The sequence below is a fragment of the Camelus bactrianus genome, chromosome 6, assembly GCF_048773025.1.
Source record: "Camelus bactrianus isolate YW-2024 breed Bactrian camel chromosome 6, ASM4877302v1, whole genome shotgun sequence".
In the NCBI taxonomy this organism is placed as follows: Eukaryota; Metazoa; Chordata; class Mammalia; order Artiodactyla; family Camelidae; genus Camelus; species Camelus bactrianus.
Genome location: NC_133544.1, coordinates 3,088,403 through 3,113,357, shown reverse-complemented (window position 1 = coordinate 3,113,357; position 24,955 = coordinate 3,088,403). Strand labels below are relative to the sequence as shown.

Sequence of the window (24,955 nt, the reverse complement as noted above, 5' to 3'; positions counted from 1 at the left end):
GGGCCAGGTCAAGTTTTGCTACCAACTGAGTTCCAAGGAACATTTTGGGTTTGGAGTTTTTCAAGGATTGTGGAATTGTGGATGAAAGACTTCAGACCTGTAACATACTACACGCCACAAAGGAGGGTTTAAAAATCTGGCTCTGGCAGTAAGACTAGCTTCTAGCCAAGAGAACAGCAGCATCTCACGGCTCTCGGGGAAGAAGAGAAAACACAGGCGAGCAAGTACCAGATCCCAGTGGCGGAGGCCATGGGGTCACCGCTGGCAGCTAGACTCAGACCAGACGCCGCTGGTCGTTGCGCACTTAACGCTTAAGCCCTTTAACACCCTCGACTGACTCCCAGGACTTCAGCACGAGGAGAGACTGTATGCTGGTACTTCAGCGGCAGTGAAAGCGTCACTCCCCTTTCACCTATCAGTACGAACGACACAGAATCAGAAGGTGGGCCCTGAAGGATAAGGGGTCAGCCGAGCAGGCAGGAGCAGGCGGCCTGGGTGCTGCCTGTGCTGGGCTCTGCGTTCTGCTGCGCGTCACCCTGGCATTAAATTCACCCACCTCTTCATGATCCACTTCCTCCTTGGGTTTCTCCAACCCAGTACCCTCCGCCTGGGAGAAGAGCAGGCCCTCCTCCCCTCCCCCAGCCTCTGCTCCATCCAGAGGCTGCAGGGGAGGACACTCAGGGTTGGGACTCGCTGGACTCCAGCCCGTCCTCACACCTGGGAGGGCTGCGCCGCTGAGGGCAGACCTGGGGACCCACCGCTCACACCTCCCCACGGCAGGCCCCACGAGTGGCAGTGAGCACGCTTCTACTCTGCTCCTGAATCTGGTAATCAGCTGTGTCACTGATGAAACCAAATGAAAAGGCCCACAGACCCCGGGCCGGGCGGGCTGGCAGGAAACAGGTAACTGACAGTCGTCTTCTCCATGACAAGCAAACAAGGAAAAGTACTTGACAAAAAGGAAAAGGAAAGCCCAACACAGTTTCCATCGTTAGAAAACAGCCACGACAGAAGAATGACAGTAAAACCTGTGCAGCAAAGGAAGGGGCTGGCCCAGAGCCCCTGGACCGGCCGAGCCCCATTGCGCAAGCTGCCTCAGGACACCGACGCAGAGGTCCAGCGGCAGGCGGGGTGCCCCGCGTGCGGCCGGCTCAGCGCTACCTGGCCACCTCGTAGAGCACGCAGCCGGCACTCCACATGTCCATCTTGTAGGTGTAGAAGCCGTCGGTGAGGAGACACTCGGGGGCCCGGTACCAGCGGGTGGAGATGTACTCTGTGTACGGCTGCTTCGAGTACACACTCCGGCAGGACCCAAAGTCCCCTAATTTCAGGACATCCTGCTGCGAGGAGGGGAGCAGGGACAAATAACACCTTGTCAAGTAGCTCTTGTAACACCAACCATTTCAAATATTTACACACTAATGGGAAAATTTCTGACATCTAAACTAGCTTGTAAAATATAAACTACTGGCTTTGTAAGCACCTGAAACTGCCTCTAACAGAAGAGGAAGTGGTGTTTCTATTCAGTGGAACACATCTACAAATATTCTGGCTACGTTTTACAGATATTTCAAAATGTCTACTGGCTTCAGAAACTCTGAAGTCCCAGTGCAAGTCTACAAACGAGCTGCACACGCTGGTCACATCCCCTGTTACGCCTCAAACCCCCCATTCTGTCCAGCACTTCTGGGAGCGTGGTTCCCACTCGGGGGTGGCTGGGCCGGGGCAGGACAGACAGCCCAGGGAAACAGGTGTCAAGGCATTTCTTCCACCTTCTTTACCCCTCACATTCAAGTAATAAAACGCATGCTGTCAATACATTTGAAGCCTCTGGCACCTACAGCCACAGCGAACACTGCACAGCACTATTCCTCACCAGACTCGCAGGAAACCTACTCTGCTCGCCTTTTACCTCTGTTCCCATTCCCGATACATTCAACACAAATTACCAGGCATGTTAAGGGGCAAGAAAAAACACAGTCTGAAGAGACAAAGCACGCATCAAAACTGGGCTCAAATACAGCACAGGTTTTAGAATTTTAGAATTACCAGACAGGAAATTTAAAATAACTATAATTAATTTGTCAAAGGCTCTAATGGAAAAAGTAAAGAGCATGCAAGTTCAGGTGGAAAACATAAGCAGAGAGATGGAAACCCTAAGAAAGAACCAAAAGGAAACACTAGAAATAAAAAAAAAACACTTTAACAAAAATTTTAAAATGACTGATAGGCTCAGCAATAGCCTAAACACAGCCAAGGAAAGAACCAGGGGGCCTGAAGACCCGCCTAGAGAGATTCCCCAAACTGAGACGCAAAACAGCAGAAGACCGGCAGAAACAGGACCGAGCACACAAGAGCCGTGGGGCGGCTCCGCAAGGTGCGGCACACCTGTAACGTGGCCGGCTCTCAAAATGACGCTGACTGCAAGGAGCCGGCACAAACAAGAGTACATACCATCAGATTCCACTTATAGAACATTTCAGAAAATACACACTAATTCTGTAATGACAGAAAGTCAGCCAGTCTTCGCTTGGGGACAAGAGATGAGGAGGGAGGGGTCACCAAGGGGCAAGAGGAAACTTCTGGGAGCGATGGACTTGCCTGCTGACCTGACTGGGATGCTGTACGTTACACCCAAATGCATCGAACTGCGCACCTCACGTATGTATAGTTTCAGGGGTTTCGAGTGAGACAGATCTGAACTCGGTTCCTGCTTCTTCCACTTTACAAAGATAGTTTGACTGGAGTTTATTTTTGCATATAGTATTAGAAGGATACCTAAGATAACTTTTTTCCAGATGTCCACTTACATTGATGGCATTTATTAAATAAACTGTTTTTCCAAACTGGAAGAAAAAAAATTAAAATAGACATGGTATCCAGCTATCAGGGACTGAAAGCACATCTGATGGAAAAGTTTATATTCTACCTCTATTCTGATACCAATTCTTCATTTAAAGATTCTTACCTTTATCAATATATTTTCTGGTTTTACGTCTCTGTGAAATATTCCATTTCTGCATGCAACATAAAACGGAGGATAGAATTAATGGTACTGCATTCATTCAAAATCTTGTATGCTGTATTTTTAATAAATGTTAATACATTTTTTAAACTTGAAAGCCGCCAAGTCCCCAAGTGCGTACCTGTGCATATGGTCGAGAGATGTACACAGCTGGTACATATAGTGCGCAATTTTTTTTTCTGACAATGGGTGTCTTCTCCCTGTGTGATCAAGGAAGCAGCCAAATATGGTTACCAATGGTCCACACCCCCTTTACTGAAACCAAAATAGAATCCATTTTTATTAACAGTGCAAAAATCTGACTTTCTCAGTGAAAAACCACCTGAAGTAGTTCTAGGAAATACGGAGTCTATCTACAAAATATGCCAGTTAAAATTCGAGAGACTGGCACGATTTCACTTAAAATCCCAGCGCCATGCCTCTCTGACTGCAGAGCGGCAATCACAGGGCAGCTCAGCAGGACAACACGGCCTCAGGCGGCCCCAGGACGCGCCTTCTAACGCAGGATGCGGGATTGGGAGCTGTCCGGAGGCACGTGCAAATCCAGTGTTTCCCCAGCTTCCCGTCTAAACGGAGGGTTCCATTTCTAAGGGTGGCACCACACAGCTCAGAAGAGTACGTTTTCTTAATCCGACAAGACCAACGCTGGCTTTAGCTTTCACAGCCCGCGGGCTCCTCTCACAGAGGCAGCGATCCTGACCGCACTGCGGGCACCTGCGCCTGGGGGCGCCGTCCCTCGCCCTGCTCTCCACACCTTCCTCCCCTCCTGCCGTGTTCAGGATGCTCTAAAACTCCCAACACTACACTCCAGCATCCTAGCTACCCTCATGCTGGACGATGTCACACTTCACTTGATTTTAATTTCAAAGGTCTATGTTTTTCGGTTATTAAGTTTTAAATCAGCAAAGTATCCACTCTCAACCATTCAGAAAACCACTTTTCTCTCCATGAGCATATGTCCCACTTGACATTTTTGGTCCTAAATTTGCAATTTCTGTTGAAAAAAATAAACACATTCTTTTTTCTGCGTAACAAGAATGTTCATGTTAACAATAGAATGTAACTTAAATTATAAAATGTCTAAGTGAAATGAACTTTTTCCATGTCATACTATAATCTTTTTATCCCATTTCACTTAATTTATCATGTTTTCCAAAATTTAATTAAAAGAATTAAAACTAAAACTGTCAGCTTTCCCTAGCTTAAGGAATCCTGTAATTTTATTAATTATCTACATAAAGGTGAGAAGAAAGAAAACTTTACACAGGAGGCTGGATGAAGCTTCATGAAGTTCGGCACTCCTCTGAGAGGGCTCTCACTGCCCCCTAAACAGCCTGACTCCCCAGACCCCTGTCTGCAGATCCCCGCTGGTACATGGGCTCTCAGGATACAGGAACTTGTGAAGACCCAGAGTGCTCCCCGCCCTCACCCCCAGGCATTTCTGGCTCAGTAAGTCTGCTGTGCGGCCCCCAAAGCTGCCTTTCCAACACATTCTCAGAACCGGCTCCTGGGCCCAGTCCTCCCTTTGGGGACCACGCCTACCACACCCTCTTGTTTCCCCGAATGCTCCAGTCCCACCCATCTGTGGACGTTGCTGCACATGTGAACAGTTGTACTCATGCTTTCTGCTCCTGGAAGCACCCCTCCCAGCCATGTCCACACCTTACTTGTGGCATAATATTGTCACTATAGTCAACTGAACTTGAACTCCAGACAGGTGGGCTCTTTTAGGAAAAGTCCAATCCATCCAATCTTCATAATCACCTTGGGAGCTTTTAAAAGGTAGATTCCAAGGCCCAAACCCAGACCTAGCGAACCACAAATCTAGGCAGGTGGGCCAGGAGCCTGTGTTTCCAGCTGCCTCCAGCCCCTGGTGTGAGGGCATTTTCAGGTGCCTACCCTTCTTCTCTTCCTGAGTCTGATCCCCCACCTCACCCACCTCGACCCCTTTGTAGCCCCGGGAGCAAGGACACGACTCTCTCCCTGGCCCCTCCGTAGGAATCCCTGCCTGCATAAGGGGCTACAGTGGAGCGAGGGAACCGCATGGACCATGCGGGATACTGGTCTGGACCATCGGAGTCCACACCCTCAACAAGGAGAGGAAAGACTATCAACTCTTCACAACAGTTTTTCCAAAACAAGATCCTAACTTTCCAGGCCCAAGGCTGCATCTGGTTCCCACCAGATTTTTGTTATAAACATCTTGAAACAAATAAATAGAGTATAATTAATAAACTACTCTTAAGTTCCTCATATGAAATTACTGAATGCCAGCAGACTGCAAACAGCATCTCCCTGGTCTGTTGTGGCTCTCCCGACCAAATTCACTTTAGCAAGTTAATTTTTACCAAATATTCTCTTTAAGAAGATTCTAAAGAATGTCACATACAATCCAGCAATGTGAAAACACTAACAACGGTTAACTGTGACATCGGCTGTCAGCACTGACTGAACATGACTGCCAGGGTAGCCGGCGCTGCGCACCACGTCCAGCACACCCCCCTTCCCACAAGGCTCTGGCCCCAGGTCTGGGCCTGGCTTTCCTGGTCAGGCCTGGGGGTGTCTGCTGGCTCCACCAGGGCACAGCCAAAGGCGCCTGGGCCCAGGGGCTCTGCCCCACGGTACCCAGTAAGCACGTTTGCTGGCGGTATTTTCCACAGGAGAGCTGTGCACTAGGCCACACTGCTCTGAGAGAGGGAAGAGGTCTTCACAGGCAGAGCCAGCAGGTGGGACGTCAGGATCAGCGTGGAGCCGGACGTCACCAGGGCCCCTCTCTCATCAACCAAGACAGATTCAAGGATGGGGTCCTTCCGCTTCCGCTCTTTGAAGCTGGCTCATCTTAGGCAAGTGCTGTAACTTCTGACATTCAATTTCCTTCCCTCCAAATGGAGTGGAGCTCATAGAACTGGGAAGATGAAACACAGTAACACAGAGCAAGCCTGTGACAAACTGTTCCCACGATAACGGCAGTGACCTCGCCAGCCAGGCACTGCTCTAAACACTCCACACGTGCTACTTGGTTTACTCCTCACAGCACCCCTGAGAGGCAGACACAATGACCATCCCCACTGCACAGACAAGAACAAAGGCTCATGGAGCGTGACCGCCTCCCATCACTACATACACCCGGCACTGTGAGTGCTGGACCCGGAGAGTGGTTCTGCGATACGGGTGATCCACGCTGCGTCAACATGGCCACACGGGAACAGCACTTCCCAGAAGCAGCAGCTTTAAAACTAACAGGACAGCGCCATCGGCTTGGAAGAAAATCCCCGTGGCAAAAAGGCTGGGTCACTCACTCTGAATGGCACAGAGACCGACACCGTGAAAACGAAGACACCGACCACTGTGTCAAATGTCTGAGGGAGTGTCAGGAAGGCCGTGACAGACTGACGTCACCTCCACTTTCCTCATACATGCATGACGGGACGGTGACATGGGAGGAAACTCTAAGTAGTTCTCAAAAAGCTCTTTTAATAAGGACAGAACTAAAGTTGCTAAGTGATAAGAAAGCTAAGTGTCAGAGCAGAATTGTTAATGTTTTCTTCCTTTTTGTTGGTACTTAAAAAAATAGAGCATCTTACAATCAGTGAGTCGGATCTGATAACCTATAAAAACAAGATTGAATTAATCTGACACAGTACTGTCATGCAAAATCATTAGGCTGCACGGTGATAAGGCACCCTGCCCTAAACCGTCCTGGGACTGAACTGTCACGTTTGCTTCCAGTCAAACCAAGCTTGTTTTGCTTCTCCCTTCCTGGTTCACCCCCCAGTATCGCGGATTTATTTTAGGACACCTGGCCCACTCACAGACTCTAAAAGGTATAACCCCAAGGTGACAAGGCCAGCCCAGTGGACCTACAACAACCTATGCTCCAGAAGGTGGCTGGTGACGAGGACTTCTGGGCCACATGCCGCCAGGGGAGAGTCTCTGGGTCTGGGTGGCCAAGTCTGTCAAGAGAGAAGCCGAGGCAGGAGGCTACGTGGCCCTAAAGCGGCCAGCAGTGGCCTGAGCAACCAGGGCTTTCCTGGTTCCACGATGGGCTGTCAAGAGGCAGTGTGCGTGGTGGTTAAGACAAGACTCTGGAACCAGACTGCCCGCATCCTACCCCCAGCTCTGTCTCTAATTAGGTAACTGACCTTGGACAGGTTACTCATCTCTCTCCTCCTTTTTATCACCTTTAAAGGGGGACCACGAATATCTGCCTGGTAAAATGAGCTAATTCCCATCGAGGGCTCAGAACAGCGCCTGGCACGTGGTTAGCACCCAGGACCTGCTACATATCATCATCACCGTCACTGTGGCCAGCACCCCGTGTCCGTGGTTTCTACATCCACGGGTTCTGCATATGAGGTTCCCATGGTGGGCTGAATCCGTGGCTGTGGAATTGGTGGAAAGGAGGGCCACTTTACATGAGGGACTTGAGAATCCACGGATTTGGGTATCTGAGCGTGGGGGGGGAGACCCTAGAACCAATACCCTGCAGATTCTGAGGGACGACTGTATTTCCTCAATTCTAAGGCAGACTTTTTTTTCTCCCACATTTTAAAAACTCTGAAATCAGGATGCGTATTTCAATATGCAGTATCTCACAGTCACTGTGAGCTGTTTGTCCCACATTTTAACATCTCTGAAATTCAGATGCTCCTTACCACTGGCGCATCTTGGGTTCTGTAGTAGACACTTGGTGTTCACGTAATGAACGAGTGTCCGCTGAGCTATAATACAAGAGTTTGTTTTCTGCAATTTCTCTCTGTAGACAGATACTAAAAGAAATGAATTCAATTTCTCCAATTATACAATTCCCCTACAACTGGGAAATTAAAGACATTTATTTCTAAACAAAGCTTTCTCAAATCTAAACACACAGAAACTTGCCAGAAATTATTCCCTCTCCTTGAGTTTTAAAATACCACAGTCTAGGAAGCAACAATCAAAATTCTAATAAAAGACATACACCTAACAACAAGAAAATTGTTACTAAACAAAGGATGTGATTGTGTAGATTCATTAAGATGCAAAATGTTGGCTTCCTGGTAATAAGATTATCGTAAATTACTGCAAAGTTCAGTGGTTGTCTTCTCTTGGTTCAGTCTGATACCCTCTCCTGATACTCTGTTATGTATGTATACACACAGAGAGAATCAGAGTGAAGACTCTATGTCAGATAGCATGTATCTGAAAACGCAGTCGTAGGGTAACACCTGTTTATCCAGGCTGTTTGGAGTAAGACCTTACGTGGAATTTCCAGATAAATGAGATTTACTCCTTGAACATAAAACCCTCTTCTACACTAATCATTTTAAATGGAAATCTTTTAAAAACAATTCATTCACTTTCCCACCTTTCCCATCACCATTTACAGAAGCAGTACTAGGGCTAGCACCACACCCATTCCATGGTTGCACTTTCTCTGACCTGTCCTGGGGACTCTGGCAACTTCCAGCTATTTGCCCAGACCACTCTCGGTTTTGTTTTGTTTCTTCTTTGGCCTCAGGTACATGTTTTGTATTTTCAGTCCCCTCCCCCATTATCGGATTGTCACCTGTCACTTTCTGTTGGCATGCCAAGTTAGAGAACCTCCTCCTAAGAGCTCTATTTTTAACGGATTTTAGGCCAAGAAACCAGATGACTAAGTTTATTGAGAACTGTACTTAAAACAAGATTAAACAGATAACTGAGTGAGGGGCTTACCTATGAATAAAATACACAAGGCTTGTAACTTACAAGAAATACCGTATATTCCCAGATATAAGGCAATCTTCTATTTTCTCCAAAAGATGCAAAAAAAGTTTTTGGATCCAAAAGTTTTACATCAACTTTTACAGATATAGAAAAACTTACCTACCTACAATATTTATTTTATTAGTAATTTACTAAAACACATTCGAAATCACAGGTAAGATAAATTAATTTGATACAATGCTTTGTTCCACTCTCTCACTTCATTAAAATAATTTTATTTGAACTCTTCACATGCATCTTCAACATCAGTATCTTTCTCATCACAAGAACAGCCCCTCAATCTGTCTTCCCCAGCACGTCACCTTCAAGTTGGGCCGAAATTGTCTGAGAGCATTATACAGCAGGTTTTAAATCTTCTATGCCGCCGTCACTAAGACCGTTTCCACTGTAGGTGGCCCCTCACGTGCAGAAGGCAGCCGCTCTCCCTCTGTTGGAGACGTGTAACGTGGCCCGCACAGCACAGCACAGCACCTCCTGAACAGCTTTCCCAGTGACGCAGGCTCATCTGTCCTGGCGTCTAACGCCACCGAGAGGTCAGACTGCAGGGTATCTCCCTCCTTTTCTCCTCTTCCCTCAGGTGACCTCCCTAAGCTTCCAAAACCAGCCGCGACCTCATCAGGGAAACGAGCTTTCCTAAACAGGGCGGCATTGTTCAAAAGAGAGGAAGTGAAGGAGCGCCCCCTACCCCCGGGGGCTCTGTAAGGACCCGAACAGGAGGCTCCCTCTCAGAGGGACGGTCTGGGGAAGAGAGCCCTGCCTCACATTGAAGCACAGGCTAGAACATCAAGCAACCGCAGAGCCAGGAAGAGACCCTCAAAGGGGACAGGCTTGGGTGTGCAGTCTCCCGCAGGGCCCGGCAGTGAGGAAGGCCTGAGCTGTCTGCTGCCCTGTGCGCCCCTCACCCACATCACCCAGCCAGCCGCAGGGCCTTGTGGCTTTACTTCTCATCTGCAGCCGTGTTCTGAGTAGACAAGACTCTAGAAAAAACACCTCCCCTGACCACTGTATTTTTATACAGAACTACGGCATGAGGCTGACTAACGATTTTGAGAACTAAAACCAAAGTATATGCGAACTACAGTCTTTAAAAGAGCTTAGATTAGTTTTCAAATTACTCTACGTACCTTGTATTAGCTCATAAATGTTCATGTCCATAAGTTCACATATTAGTGCAAGAGAACCAGATTTTCTGTCACTGAAGAAGAAAGTAGGTTTTACATTTTTTTCTTGTCTTAATCAGAAATAAACATGTAAGTCACTTGTAAACATTTCTGATAAACACAAAGCACTACCACATCAGACACAGACCAACGGGTAATGGCTGAAACAGTAGAAGTTTTGATTTTCAAACAGTATTTCAGGTAAAAATAATTTAAAATAGTGAAAATCCACTTTAGGCAAAAAAAAAAAAACCAAAAACCTCTAAAAGCTACCCTCCTCCAACTTTTAAAGAGAAGGGTCTTAAAAACATAAAAGTAACTACGAGCAGAAAGAAGAGGTTGAGGAGTTGGCCAAGCAAAACAATTAAATAAAGTAAGCTTTAATTCTTGCTCTATGGCTGCAAATTTAGTTTTAATTTACCTAAATTACTTCCCTATAATTGGGACACCTGACAGTGCGGGGAGAGAAACCCAAAATCCAATCAGGGGCAAAGAGGAGAAAGATGAGTCACGTCACCCCAGCATGATGTCTAGGCCCCGGACAGCGGGGCCTGAGTCACCCCGGGGCACCTCCGGGAGGCTGGACAGGGTCCCCGCTGCCCCGCGGGCCGAGAAGAGGCCCACAGGTGGTGGTGAACGGGCGCATCCCCTGCACCGGTGGCTGCGCCTCGCACACGGACTGTGGGCTCCGGCCTGGCCCAGGCTAAGCGCTCAGCACACGCCAGCCAGGAGTACACCCAGCCAGGACAAGACACTGCAGCCTAAGTTTAGCACTGCTCAGCCCTCTGATTAAAACCTCCTGCACTGTGACTGTCCGTGCCTGTTGTTTCCGGGCCGGGTGCAAAGGCCAGGCTCTGGGGCGGGAACCTCTCGGAACCCCACCCACAGGGAGCCAGGCCCTGGAACCCCAGCCCTGTCCCCAGCCCAGGGGCCAGAAGCCCCATGGGGAGCTGCCAGCACCCCGCCTTCTTGATCAACTGGTAAACCTGTCTGTAATTTGAACAGAAATGAAAACCCCCTGGAATGATGTCAATTAGGCTAAGAAAGGCTACAAGAGACTGTACAGAGATGGCAATGGCAGGGCTACAGCAAGCTCAATCCCTGACACACAACAGCAAGGCTTCCCAGGAGGTCACGACTCAGACACCCGGCGCCTCCACCGTCTGCAGGGAGGCCCAGTTGCACTACAGGAGAGGAACCGTTTGAATTACTTATGCTTTTATGACCTGGGGTCCCCTAAATGAAGGCACTTCCACGTTAGGAATCACATACAGCGCACATCTGCCCAAATAAGTGAGTGACTTAAGATAAAACAAAATTATTACTCTCTGAGCTACCACAAAGCAAATATCAAAAATGTCTACCATGCCTTTCTTTCTTAGAGAGAGACTTAATAATTATCATCCAATGTAGGCAGTTTTTAAAGCCCCGAATATACTTACAAAAGCACTTCATGCAACGTAAGAATGTTCGGGTGTGGATTCAGACGCCTCAGAGCTTGTATCTCCCGGAGATTGTTCACTTGCTCGACACTATTGTGTAGGTAAAAACAGATAACCTCACAATTCAGGCCAACTTTAAAGTCACGGTTATTAAGCCATTATTTATTAACCATAATCACAACTGAAAAGCTCACAAATACATCAAGCAAGTTAATCAGATTTTCTTTAGTTGAACTTATGCATATTTTGTCTCTACATTATCTTATAAAAATCAAGGCTCCTATAGCTTTGGACATATATTCAAACTTTTCCCATCTAAGCTTTTGAAAGAATATCTTGGTGGTTTCCCAAACAAATATTAATAAATACAGAAACATACTAAAATTTCCTATTAATCAGTTTATGGGAACTAAACCAACTGAGCAATGAGCAACTTTACCATCTGAAAATAACCATTTCAGATTCATACTCAGCCTTCCTTTTTTTTTTAAATTTTTTTAATTGAAGTGTAGTTAATTTACAATGTTGTGTTAGTTTCAGGTGTATAGCAAAGTGATTCAATTATATATACATATATATATTCTTTTTCAGATTCTTTTCCATTATAGGTTATTACAAGATATTAAACATAGTTCCTTGTGCTGTACAGTAAGTCCTTGTTGTCTATTTTATATATGTAGTGTGTATATGTTAATCCCAAACTCCTAATTTATCCCTGCCCTTCTCTGCCCACTTTCCCCACTGGTATCCATAAATTTGTTCTCTATATGTCTGTGAGGTGATTTCTGTTTCATAAACAAGTTCATTTGTATCATTTTTTCAGATTCCACATATAAGTAATATCATATGATATTTGTCTTTCTCTGTCTGACTTACATCACTTAGTATGATTATCTCTAGGTCTATCCATGTTGTTGCAAATGGCATTATTTCATTCTTTTTTATGGCTGAGTAATATTCCATTGTGAACATATACCACAACTTCTTTATCCAATTATCTGTCACAGACAGATAGGTTGCTTTTGTGTCTTGGCTATTGTAAATAGTGCTGCTGTTAACATTGGGGTGCATGTGTCTTTTTGTTTTTTTTTTTCTTGGAGGGTGGGAGGAAGTAATTAGGTTGGTTTATTTATTTTTAGAGGAGATACTGGGGATTGAACCCAGGACCTCCTGCAAGCTAAGCATGCACTCAACCGCTTGAACTATACTCTCCCCCCTCATGTGTCTTTTTGAATTAGAGTTTTCTCTGGATCTGTGCCTAGGAGTGGGATTGCTAGATCATACAGTAACTCTATTTTTAGTTTTTTAAGGAACCTCCAAAACGTTCTCCATACCTTTAATGAAAGCTGTGCATTTTTTCAATGTCATTCACCTGGTGACAGGTGTTCTCACAGCAGGTGTGTCTTGCTGCAGGCTTTTCTTGATGAAGACTGCTCTGCCTGCCACAGTGTTCACATCCCAAAGCACAACAATACAAGTGACAGAGGCCAGCAGTCAGAAGCTGACTGTCACTACCCTCCAGACAGGCTCTTACAAGAGACGCTGCTCCCCATGGGGCCTACCCAATGGAACGACTCGGCCCGCCAGAGGCCTGTCTCACAGGCCCTGGAAGGAACTAACTCTGGAAATATCCTTTCTTTGAGCAGAACTCTGTTCCACCAACTTTTGCCATACAGTGTAAAGCTCAGCATTTGGTCTGGTTCTTCAAAGGGCAGTTATATCCAATAGTATATTATTATCTTTTTAAGTCAGCATGGCCGAACATTTTAAGCCTCTCTCCTTCTAGCCAACAGACGGGAGCCTGGTATCTAAGAACCTGAGCTGTCTGTGTGTAAGGGCGTCTTTGACTAAAAGCTCTACACCCCTTTCACACTGTCCTCCCGGATTCCCTCCCTCACATCCAGGATGATATTCAAAATACTAGCAACTTGCACACAACGGTCACCGGCCAACCAGGAAAGACACAGCCCGCAATGCTGGCACAGGATTCTAAAAGAGGGGGTGGGGTCCCTGTGAATCAGATACCATACCCCTTCAGTTGCTGGAGAGAGGAGAGGACTGGGGAGTGCTGGGCAAGGGGCCAAGCACAGTGCGTGGGGGTGGGGGTAGCACTCGAGAGGCTCAAGATAGCAGCTATTTACCCTCCAGTACGTGAGCCTTTCACTATTCTAATACCCATTACAGGCAGCCACACTGGTTGGTGTGTACAGGGACCAGATCACGACCTTGTCAGTTCATCATTATCAGCTTGGTAACCGCCCACCACCTGCTCCTCACCGGCACCCTGGCCTCCCCTGAATGCCTTTAGAACAGCACTTCCCAAAATGTGTCCCACCAAATTTTATTTCTCTGGAAAATGCTTTGTGAATAAATTTCATGTTCAAAAGGCTTGAGACAGGCCCACTCTAGTTCCTTTTGGAGACTGACAATTTACAGTTGATGTTAAGAGCCTTCAAAAATCCTGCAAAATAAAGAAACCACTTTACCTTTATTTAAACCAACATTTCCCAAGCTCCTGGATGATGCTAAATATCCTACATCGCATAGGGCAGGCCCTACAACAAAGAATAATCTACGCCCAGATGTCAGTAATGCCGAGGGTGAGAAGCTCTTCTTTAGGTGGAAAGAGCAAGAAACCAATGCAGGAAGCAACAGTTCTAGCTTCTGAAGACCCTATCTGAAAAAAATTTTAGAACCAGGTAGTCAAACAGCTGTCATTCAGACAAACAAATACTCCCTTTTCTCATCTTTAGTATGAAAACCAGCTACAATACCCTGAAACGTATCTCACTCACTGCAGACAGAAGCGTCCTACGCCTCGCCAGGCTCTCACTCAGAAGTAAGGAACTCACACGAACAGCAGAGAGGCACGCCCACCGCGGCACTGCTTGCCTCCATCTCAGCAGCAGGCCTCACTAAAATGCAGATCGACTCTGCTCCCTCTTTTAAAAGTCATGAGGAAAAAATCTAAAAATCCGCAAGTAACCACTTTTCTTTGCCTTTTGTGGTCAAGTGGCATTCAGTTTATTTTTCAAACTGTTCTGCTGGAAACAAACTATCATGATACAGGAATTTAGGCAGCCTCTGCTTCAAAAAGAACCAGATGATACCTACCATAATGGCCTTTTCCTACAACTGGAAAAGATTATATTACTAGGACTAAGTCTTTAAAAAGTTTTTTTAGTTAATTATGAAATTTCAACATTTCATTTCATTGGAAGGATTTTATGGAAAATAAGTTTTTCTAACCAATTCAACCTGTAGGAAGAAAGTCCTCAAGTGGTAAAAGGGTAAAGGAAGTGGTTATATTCCCATTAGACAAAATAGATTTCAAAATAAAGATTGCTACTATTTATGATCTCATGATGATAGAAGGGTCAGTACGTGAGGAAGACACGACAATTACAAATGTGTATTGCTAAATAACAGAGCTTCAACATACATGAAGTAAAAACTGACAAAACTAAAGGAAGAAAGAGTTGGAGACGTCCACACCCCTCCACCATAGGTGGTACAACAATCATGGAAAAAACCAGTAAAGATACAGAGACCCTAACAGCAATGCTAACCACCTGTGCCTAAATGACATTCACCTAACAGTGTATTCAACACCTACAGACAAAATACGCTTTTCAAGTGTATGTGGAACGCTCATGCAGATGAACAAGATGCTGGACCAAAAGATAAGTCTCAATAAATTTCGAAATACTGAATACTTACAGAACGTGTTCTCTGACCACAATGGAATTAAATTAGAAACCACCAACAGTGAGCAATCTAGAAAATTCCTAAATATTTGCAAATTAAATAACAACCTTGTAAATAACCCCTGGGTAAAGAAGGAATCACAAGGGAAATCAGAGAACATTTCAAACCAAGTAATAAAGCAAAACATATGAAAACTCATAGGATGCAAGTAAAACAATGCTTAAAAGAACATTTATGACATCAAACGCCTATGTTAGGAAGAAACGGTTAAAATCAATTATCTAAGTTTTCACCTTAAGAAAGTACAAGAAGAGAAAATTGAACCCAAAGTAAGTAGAAGAAAAGCAATAATAAAGAAAAGGCAGAAATCAATGAACCAGAAACAACAGAGAGAATCAACAAAGCCCAGAACTGGTTCTTTGAAAAGGTAAGTAAAACCAACAAACTCCTGGCAAGACCCAAGGGGGGAAGAAAGACGTAAAACACTAGCACCAGGAACGGGAGAGGGGACATGACAGTCAGATGCTGAAGAGGCCGCAAGGGAGCATCACAGAAACATATGCCAATAAATACAACGATTTAGACTAGGTGGACAAATCCCTCGAAAACCGTAATTACCAGATCTGACCCAAAATAAAGCTGAAAATCAGAACAGCCCTATGTTTATCAAAGAAAAGCCTCCTCACAAGTGACAGAACTGTTCTAAAATGACGTCATGGTGAGAGCTGCACCACTACACAGATCTCCTAAAACTCACTCACCACGGGTGGATTTTATCACATGTAAATTATCTCTCAATAAAGCCTTAAAAATGTATGAAAACCCAAATTATCTGGCATAGTTCCATTTGGTTATTTACTATTCCATGGTGCCGATCCACCACGGTGTCATCACACATTCCACCACTTCCTTTCGTTTCCAGTTTGTTACCACCATGATTTCACTGGTGAAATACTTCAGACATTTAAGAAGGAAATACTTTTACACATCTCACAAAAGAAGATACGAGAATGGCCAACAAGCACAAGAATAAGTATTCATCATTAGTCATCAGGGAGGCGGAAACAAAAACCACAGTGAAGTTAACAACACACACTCACCAGAATGGCTAAAATTTTAAAGACTGACACCACCAAATGCTGAAGATATGGAGCAATGGGAACTCTCATTCTCCACTGGTGGGAATATACAAAGGCACAAGCAATCACTTTGGAAAAAAGCTTGGCAGTTTCTTATGAAGTTAAACATACACCTACCCTTTGACCCAGCAATGCTATTTCTAGGTAATTAGTAACTACCTAAGAAAAATGAAAACATATAACCACAACAAGTTTTGTAGCAGCTTTATTCATAGCAGCCCCAAAACCAGGAACAAAACCCAAAACTCCATCAACAGGGGACTGGATAAGTTGTGTTGCAGCTACAGACTGGAATGAATACTACTTATCAGGAAAAAGGTCTAAACTACCGATATGACAGTGTGGGTGAGTCTCAAAGACTTCAATGCTGAGCTAAAGGAGCTGGACACAAGAGCACATACTGTGAGATTCCATTTAATACGGATTTCTAGAATAGGATAAAGGAAAAGAAAACAAACCCCAGAATAGTGCTACTTGGGATGGGGGTGGAGGATTGACTGTAAAGGGACATAAAGGAACTTTCTAGGGTGACAGAAATAGTCTATGTCTTGATTACATAGGGATATCTATTTGCCAAAATTATAGTTTAAAAATGTGCATTTCAATGTATGCAAATTTTGCCTTTAAAAAATTGCATAATCATAACCAAGTAGGGAAAGAGACTGGGTGGAGCTATAGGTTAAATAAAAATTACAGGATTAACAACAACAACAGAAAACTACAGGGTTGTTCATAGTGGCTGCCAGGTATCTGGGGTTCTTCATACTAGTCCACTTACTTTGTATATATTTGAAATTTTTTACAATTATATTCTTTTTAAGTAAAAGAGCTTTTAGAGTGACTCATGAATTTCTTACCTTTGTTTTTATTTAAGACCTTACAAAGAAGACTTTTCATTTTTGTAAAAGTAATTTGAAGACCATTTAGTGATGTGACTTGAGAAAAATTGTGTTCCAAGTCAAGGGCAGAAGGCGGCATTACCTCCTGCAGCACGGAGGGGCACTGGAGAGGACATGGGCTCTGGACCTGCACAGACCTGGGGCCCACACTGGGCTGCACCCCTCACCAGCTGGCCGACACCAGGCACGTGAGGGACTCATCTCTCACTGTGGGTTGGTCCCTAATCCGAAGGAAGACTCTCTCCCAGGGCTGCGCTGAGGATTAAAAGATGTGTCCATAGTTCACACATCGCTGGGCACCAGATGTTCAGGGAACAACTGCTGTAATCTCCATCTTTATCACTGCTATTATCGCACTTCAAATTTCCACACAGCCTTCAAACCACTCTGCCAACTAACCCTCACCATCTGTCACGTGACAAGTTGATCCACTACTTGGTTATTTAACTCTCACAATGACCCTATGAGGTGGATACTGTGCTGATCTCCACTGCATAAAGAAAGAAACTGAGGCCCAGGGAGATGGATGAATTGTCTAAGGTCACACAACTAAGAGAGGAAGAGCTGCCAGTTCTGCCTTCAGGGTCTGAGCTGGTAACCTGTGACCAGGATCTGCACCTGTTCATCTTGCTGCTTCAGGACACAGAGATCCTAAATACGAGACTAGGGATTTTTTTGAATGACTCATTCTGTTTCTTTATAATATTTCTATAGGAAGAATACCGAATACAATCGCAGCAGAAAGAGCCCTCTTAATAACTGTGTACTCCTGGTGAGTCCAAGTGGAGATTCTGAAGACATACCAAAAAAGTTATCAAAGGGCACGGTCATGCTGCAGCCCTTGCTCAAGTAACTGACCTCGTTATCCCCAAACCACGGCTGTGAGCGGCTCCGAGGAAAACAGGCCTCAGGAGCTGAAGTACCCTTCCCGACGCAAACAAGCTGGTTTATTTTACTTTACCTGGACTTCATACTAGCAATGATTATTGCAAAACCCATCCATTTCTATTTCAGTAAGAGCAGAAAGAAAGGAGTAGAAGTAAAGCTTGGAGGAGGTGGAGGTCAGCCTGCTGGCGGCTCTCAGCTTGTCCTGCCGCCCGCAGCCACACAAGGGGACGCTGAGGGCTCGTCTAGGTGACGATGAGGGGGGCAGACGTGAATTCTAGAGGGACCAGAAATTATTCCCCAAGTGATAAGATCAAATTGTTTAGTAATGATGACAGACACTCCAGAGCTCTAAAAGCTAGAAACAGAATTTTCATGGCTGAAAAGCAAAAATAAAACCAAAGACCAGCATAAAACTTGTGGATCAAGTGACAGTGACACTGAAACATCCAATAAATTATCAGCAACAATATTCCTATAAATGACACCAAAGGCAGTTGTCTTTCTTCTAGAAATATAGTCATTTTTTCCTGTAAATCAGAAATAATAACATCTTTTTCATGAAAGAAACAATGTGCAATATGACTCATTCCAGATCTCCTATGGTCATTTTCTGTTTGTTCCGAGTTGTTTTTTACCTTTTATTTTGAGATTATTTTAGATTTAACAGAAGAGTTGCATCGCTAGTACTGAAATCCCCTTCACCCGGCTCCCCTAATGTTAACATCTTACATAACATCCGTCAAACCCAAAAACTAGCACTGATACAACTCTGTCAGCTCTACTAGACTATTTGGATTTCCTCCCCTTGTCCACCAATGTATGTCTTTTTCTCTTACAGGATCCAGGTATCACACTGCAATTAAGCTGTCATGTCCCCTCAGTCACCTCCACACTTTGTTTTTCATTACCTTCATAGTTTTGAGGAGCACTGGGCAGGCATTTTGCAGAATGCCCCTCAATCTGGGCCCTTCTGACATATTCTCATAAATCAGCTGAGACTGTGGATCTCCGGGAAAGAACAGCGTGGGGGCGATAAGCTCTTCCTGCCCCATTTTATCAGAGGGCACATGTCTCATTACTGATGATGTTACTCTTAATCATTCAGTTAGGGCAGCGGCTACCAGCTATCTCACTGTAAAGTTCCTGTCTTTCCCTTTCTACCTTCTACCCTGTATAAGCAAATCACCAAGTCCAGCCCACACTGAAAAGGAAGGCAACCAAGCCCCACCTTCTGGAGGAAGGACTATCAGACAATTTGTGGACATAAGTTAAAACCACCACAGGAATTAATAAATATTTGGGGGGAGATCATTTGCAGCTGTGCAGAAATTCTGCTCCCTTTGAAGTTTCACCTACTAATTTTAGCATTCATCGGTTTATCTCACCTACAGAAATTACCACTGTGGTATTCTGATGAAGACTTTCTATTTCCCTCATTCCTTCTATATTTATGAATTGGAATTCTTCTATCAGGAAGAATTTTCCCCTCATCCCAATTTATTTATTCACTCAGTCGTATGTTTTCATCAGTTTACACTCATGGTTATTTAATGAGGAGGGTGTACATGGGTCAGGACACCCGCATACTGGCTCTGCTGCTGAGAGGACCTAGAGGCACTGACATTCCAGTAGCAACGAGCGTGCTTGGTGCCAAAGTCTTGTTTTCTAAATACCTTTCTCCAGTAAAAGGAACCAAAACTCCTTCGAGAAATGGAAGATTCTAGGGGCCGGAGAAATACAAGATGAGCTTAGAGAATCTCGGAGTACCAAAAAGTAAAAAAGTGTTAAAAAAAAAAGAAAAAGAAAAAGAAAATGAAAAAGGATGGGGGGTGTCAAAAAAAAAACAGGAGCCAACGTGAAAATGCTCCCCATTGCCAGAGCCGGCTCAGCTTTAGCTGGAACTATGACCAAATACATAACAACAGCACTGGATCATCATCTCCTATAGTTTTGAACATATACATCAAGAGCAAATAACCACAAGAAAAAACCCCAAATCCAATTCCCCTTGGGTCTGGATTGCACAGGCTAGCAGACACCTAGCAAAACTAAGCTCGAGACCCTATCACCGATTCCGTACATCAGAGAGCCACAAAATGCCACGAGCTCGAAGTGTACTTCCATTTAAGTAAAGCCAGTAATCCCCCACGTACACAAACTTAAAAAAAAAAGGCAAAGTATCACTGATTCAGTGGTATTTATTAAAAACCTTTACTTATTATAGGTTTTTAAAAGAAAAATATGTGTTCTAATCAATCACCTTTAAAGTTCAGGCAAGGAGCATGAACTGTTTCTGAAACAGGACAAACGATGGCACACCCAGCAGTGAAGGCTCCCCTCCACCCACTGGCCCGTACCCCGCCCACCTCGCCAGCTGCTTTCCAGTCATTCCCTTGGTTAGTCTTTAAGCACCGCACAACATGGAAGCCAGGGCCCTTTCAGTGTCGGGGACCCGGGGGATCCAGGACACCCTTGCCTGCTAGGAAGCCACGTCCCTCCAGTAACTCCACGTTCTCCTCGGGGACCAAGGTTACATGAAGGCACTTTTCCAGACAAATTGAGCGTTGCCCGTCCCCCCACCAAAGGACTGCTCCTTAAAGTGTCTAACCTTGGATGGAAACGTTTCTAAAACGTGTTCCAGGTATCTCCACCTTCCTGAAGGCACATCTGGGACCAAGTGTGACCGCTCCTTGATGGCTGGTTCAACAGAGCGAACCTGACTGTGCGTTATTCGGACACAGCAAGTCTCAGAAGAGCGTGAAGGCTGTGGGCTGTTTGTCCGGTCCGCCTTCTGCATCTGTCTCGTCACCAAAACAACAGCTGGCAAGTCCTGCTGTAGCTGCGAGTGCAGCTGCCCCCCGCGCTGCCGGGCGGCCGGCGGGGTCTCCGGGCCTCCCCAGCGTGCAAGCCAGCGCCCGCGCTGCTCCAAGGCCTCTCGGCTCTGCCAGGTTTGTGCTGCCTTTCCCAAAGGTGGCTGCTTAAGGCAGTCTGCTCTCTGATGTGGGACCGTCAGTACACTGTGCACCAAATTCCCTGCCACATGTAGTTTAAAGGTGAAGACGGGGAAGACAAACACACACAAAGAATTCAGAACACACAGAGGAAGAAACGACAGAACAGAGGGAAACAGACTCAGAGTCTGGGCAGCCGTAGGTAAACACCGCATGCTTTGGTCTGGCTCTGCCTGCCTCGTGACTTGGAGTGACATCTGTCAAGTCACTTCACACTTCTCACCGCCTGTCCTCCCGCGCAAAGCAGAGATGGTTACGACTACCCCGCAGGGATGTCACGAGGGTGGAATCACTGCTCTCCATACTCTGACACAACTGTTGTACGCTCCTTTCCGATCTGAGAAATTATTTTTCATACTAAGAGTTTGAAATCAAGATCTATACCCCAAACACTGCAGAAGGCTCTATATCAATGTGGGGGAATTACTGTTTTTTTTAAATGTGTAACAGATATTTTGAGACTTCAATTTTTTGATATTTAAAAAAAAAAAAGCTGCATTCCAAACGTCTTTATTGAAAAGTTTAACAGTTGCACTAAAGCCATCATTTACTTCAATAATCTGAGTTTCCTAACCATATCTGGTTTTTGACTCATTAATGCGATACATGTTAAGAAGGTGTGAACTCAAGGACTTTAAGAGACTGCTCTGTGGCCCCCACAGAACGAGTCCAGAACCAGAGCTCCCCTCTCCACAAATGACAACCCGTCACTCCCAGGAAATACATTTCTCTAATCCTAGGCGAAATCATTTTTCAATATAGTAACTGATTCACAACTAATTAAACGACAGGGACCTCTAAAATCTTTGATCTAAGTTTTCATTTATAAAAATCCAACATACACACAACTCCTTGGAACGTACAGACTATTTAAACTGAGGCATACTTTCACAACTTAAATTTTTTGTGATCATTAATCACTGATATTACAGTAAATATGGAAATGAGAAAACTCTAGTATGATAAACAAAAAATCAGCCCATAACCCTCACTGCCCAGAGGAATCTGATTGTGTCTTACATACTATTACATGAATACAACTTTCCCATTAATATAAAGCTGCCCTTACTGACTTCACCTGCACCTGTGTCCAGTCTGGAACATGTGACTGCCTACCTGTCAAAGTGCTGTTTCATCTGTTTACATGCGTAGCAGTTTCCGTCTCTCAGGCTCTGCATCTTCATCACCTCAGAAAATGTTCCCTCTCCTATCTTGCCGATTGCTTTATAGTCTATAAGTAAAAACAATTAAAAAAATGAAATTTTATGTATGCATTCGTTTTACACTCACTTCCAGACAGCAGACTTCTTTATCTCTAAGATAATCACTATGTCAAATCCATTCCTGCTTGAAATACCCACAGTAGTTTCTGTTTTCCTGACCGAACCTTGACAGATACAGAAATGAGTTCCTGAAGTGAGGTGCTGCCAACAACAAAAACCTGAAAAGCAGTATCTTGAGGACTGTTCACCAATGTTTTCTAAAGTTCAGTGTTCCCCTCATTTTTAAAATTGAAGTCTAATTGATTTACAATGTTGTGCTAGTTTCTGGTGTACAGCATAGTGATTCAGCTATACATCTGTACATAGATTCCTTTTCATTATAGGTTACTACAAGATATTGAATATAGTTCCCTGTGCTATATGGTAGGACCTTGTTGTTTATCTATTTTATATATAGTAGTTAGTATCTGCAAATCATGAACTCTCAATTTATCCCTCCCCCTCTTCCCAGCTGGTAACCTTAAGTTTGTTTTCTATGTCTGTGAGTTGATTTCTGTTTTGTAAATAAGTTCATTTGTATCATTTTTTTTAAGATTCCACAAATAAGTGACATCATATGATGTTTGTCTTTCTCTGTCTGACTTACTTCATTTAGTATGATAATCTTTAGGTCCATCCCTGTCGCTATAATTCATTCTTTTTTATGGCTGAGTAGTATTCCATTGTATAAATATACCACAACTTCTTTATCCAGTCATCTGCTGATGGAAATTTAGGTTGCTTCCATGTCTTGGCTATTGTAAACAGTGCTGCTGTTAACACTGGGGTGCACATATCTTTTCAAATTAGAGTTTCCTCTGATATATGCCCAGGCATGGGATTGCTGGATCATAGGGTAAGTCTATTTTTAGTTTTTTAAGGGAGCATTTCCCTCATTTGAAGAGAAGCTGGATTGTGTATTGGCATATGTAACAGGGAACCACACGACCTGAATCCTGGCCAGTGGAGAAAGGCTCAGCTCCCCTACAAGATTTGGAAAGCAGACATGAGGAGGTGGGTCAGTCACTGTCACAGGAGCAGGGAGCCAGGGCTTTGGCATTTGGCAAGTGTGACAGTGCACCAGCTGCTGGGGAACATTCTTCTGAAAATCACCCTCCATGGCCCTACAGAAGGCCCAGCTGATCTGCGGCAGGTTCCTGGAATTCTTGTGTTTCCTGATTTTCTGAAAGCTGACAGATTTCCCTGGCTTTGCAGCCACCACCACCATCACCCCAGCACAGATCGTGGTTTTGGAAGCCTCTAAATCACTATGTCAAATCCCTTCCTGCTTGAAATGCCTACAGTAGTTTCTGTTTTCCTGTCTGAACCTTGACAGATACAGAAATGAGTACCTTGAAGTGAGATGCTGCTGACAACAAAAACCTGAAAAGTGCAGCAAGGTGGCAGCCAGTGGGGTGGCTGCCAGAGAGCCTGGTAGATCGTGACAAAATACTGCCGGTGATGAAAGACTGATGACAGTAACTGCTGCCGTTAGCAGACCAAGTGCCCACTGAGCCTGCTGGCCCAGGGAAAGCGGTGGGAAGGGTCGGAATGATGGAGTGTGCTAAACACCACTGACTGCCTTAACAAGGTATTTCAAGACAAAACTCAGCTCAAGAGAGAACTGCTACTTCCCAAGCAGAAAAGGAAGGAAGGAGTAAAGCCCAGAAAGCAAAAGTCTCATGGGTTTTGTAAAAGCTTCTGCAGCCCAAATAACAGGAGGATAAAACCAAAAAACATCTTGACAGAAAGCAGTCTGTGAGGCCTGACAGTTAAACAAGGCCTTGCCCCAAAATCACAGGAAGGCTGTCACTCCCCACCTTACCCAGGGACTTGTCTCCAAGAGCCCCAAGGAAGCTCCCCTAGACTGAGACAGAAGGATGAGATCAAGGCCAAAGAGAAACAAGACAGGACTGAGAACTCTGTTTAGAAAAGAACTTTGAGTGTGGAACTGACCAGATACAAATAGATCAGAAACCTATTAAACAAACCTGGACCGAAAAGAGCCCACCACCTTCGGGTCCCAAACCCACATTAACACAGGGCAGGCTTTTAAAACTGTACCCCTCCAAAAATAATTTTTTAAAAAGCTGTACCGCTCCCAAGGAGGGCCTCCCCTTCAACACCTCTTTTATAAAGAGGGCATTTTTAATACCTGTATGAATTCTGATTTGGACAAGCCAACAGTAAAAAGGCACAATCTTTTTTAGAAGTAATAATATTTTTTAGAAATGATATGTTTAAAAAATTTAAAGGTCCTTATCTGTTAGCAAGAAATACTTAAGTATTTCCAGGTGAATGATATGATGTTCAGATTTGCTTTAAAATACTCCTATACGTTCCCATATAATTCTGCTTTTATAATCATTTTGGAGGGCAATTTGACTGTATCTATTAAATATTGAAGATGTGTATGCCTTTTTGACCCAGCAATTCCAATTCTAGAACTTATCCTGCAAAAAACACTTGCTCAAGTATATATATGAGGATGTTAGTGCAACATTCCTTAATAGGGGAAAAAAATCCAGTTCCCAAACAGGGAACTGGATAAATTACATATGGTCTATCCATATAACGGAATATACTGAATACATCTGGAAGGAGGACACAGATAGACAGACCCTTACAAATAGAGTCCTTAAAGACAACACACACACAGAGCACAATCAGTGG

General features: G+C 44.5%; 1 protein-coding gene across 11 annotated transcripts in view; it reads right to left on the bottom strand.

Annotated features, from left to right (window-relative positions):
- MOK (MOK protein kinase) overlaps positions 1-24,955 on the bottom strand; it is a 44,771-nt gene that overhangs the window by 4,339 nt on the left and 15,477 nt on the right. For 6 of the 11 annotated variants that reach the window (XM_074365010.1, XM_074365011.1, XM_074365009.1 and 3 more), the window contains 6 exons: positions 22,137-22,251; positions 11,376-11,465; positions 9,898-9,968; positions 3,147-3,225; positions 2,969-3,017; positions 1,162-1,340 (listed from right to left, as the gene is read on the bottom strand). In XM_074365010.1, coding sequence (XP_074221111.1) covers positions 1,162-1,340; positions 2,969-3,017; positions 3,147-3,225; positions 9,898-9,968; positions 11,376-11,465; positions 22,137-22,204 — 536 coding nt within the window. In that variant the 5' untranslated portion in view covers positions 22,205-22,251. Of the gene's footprint in view, positions 1-228; positions 1,088-1,161; positions 1,341-2,968; positions 3,018-3,146; positions 3,226-9,897; positions 9,969-11,375; positions 11,466-16,183; positions 16,284-22,136; positions 22,252-24,955 lie in introns of those variants that run through there. The other 5 variants (XM_045505767.2, XM_045505771.2, XM_074365013.1 and 2 more) reach the window with 5 other exon arrangements.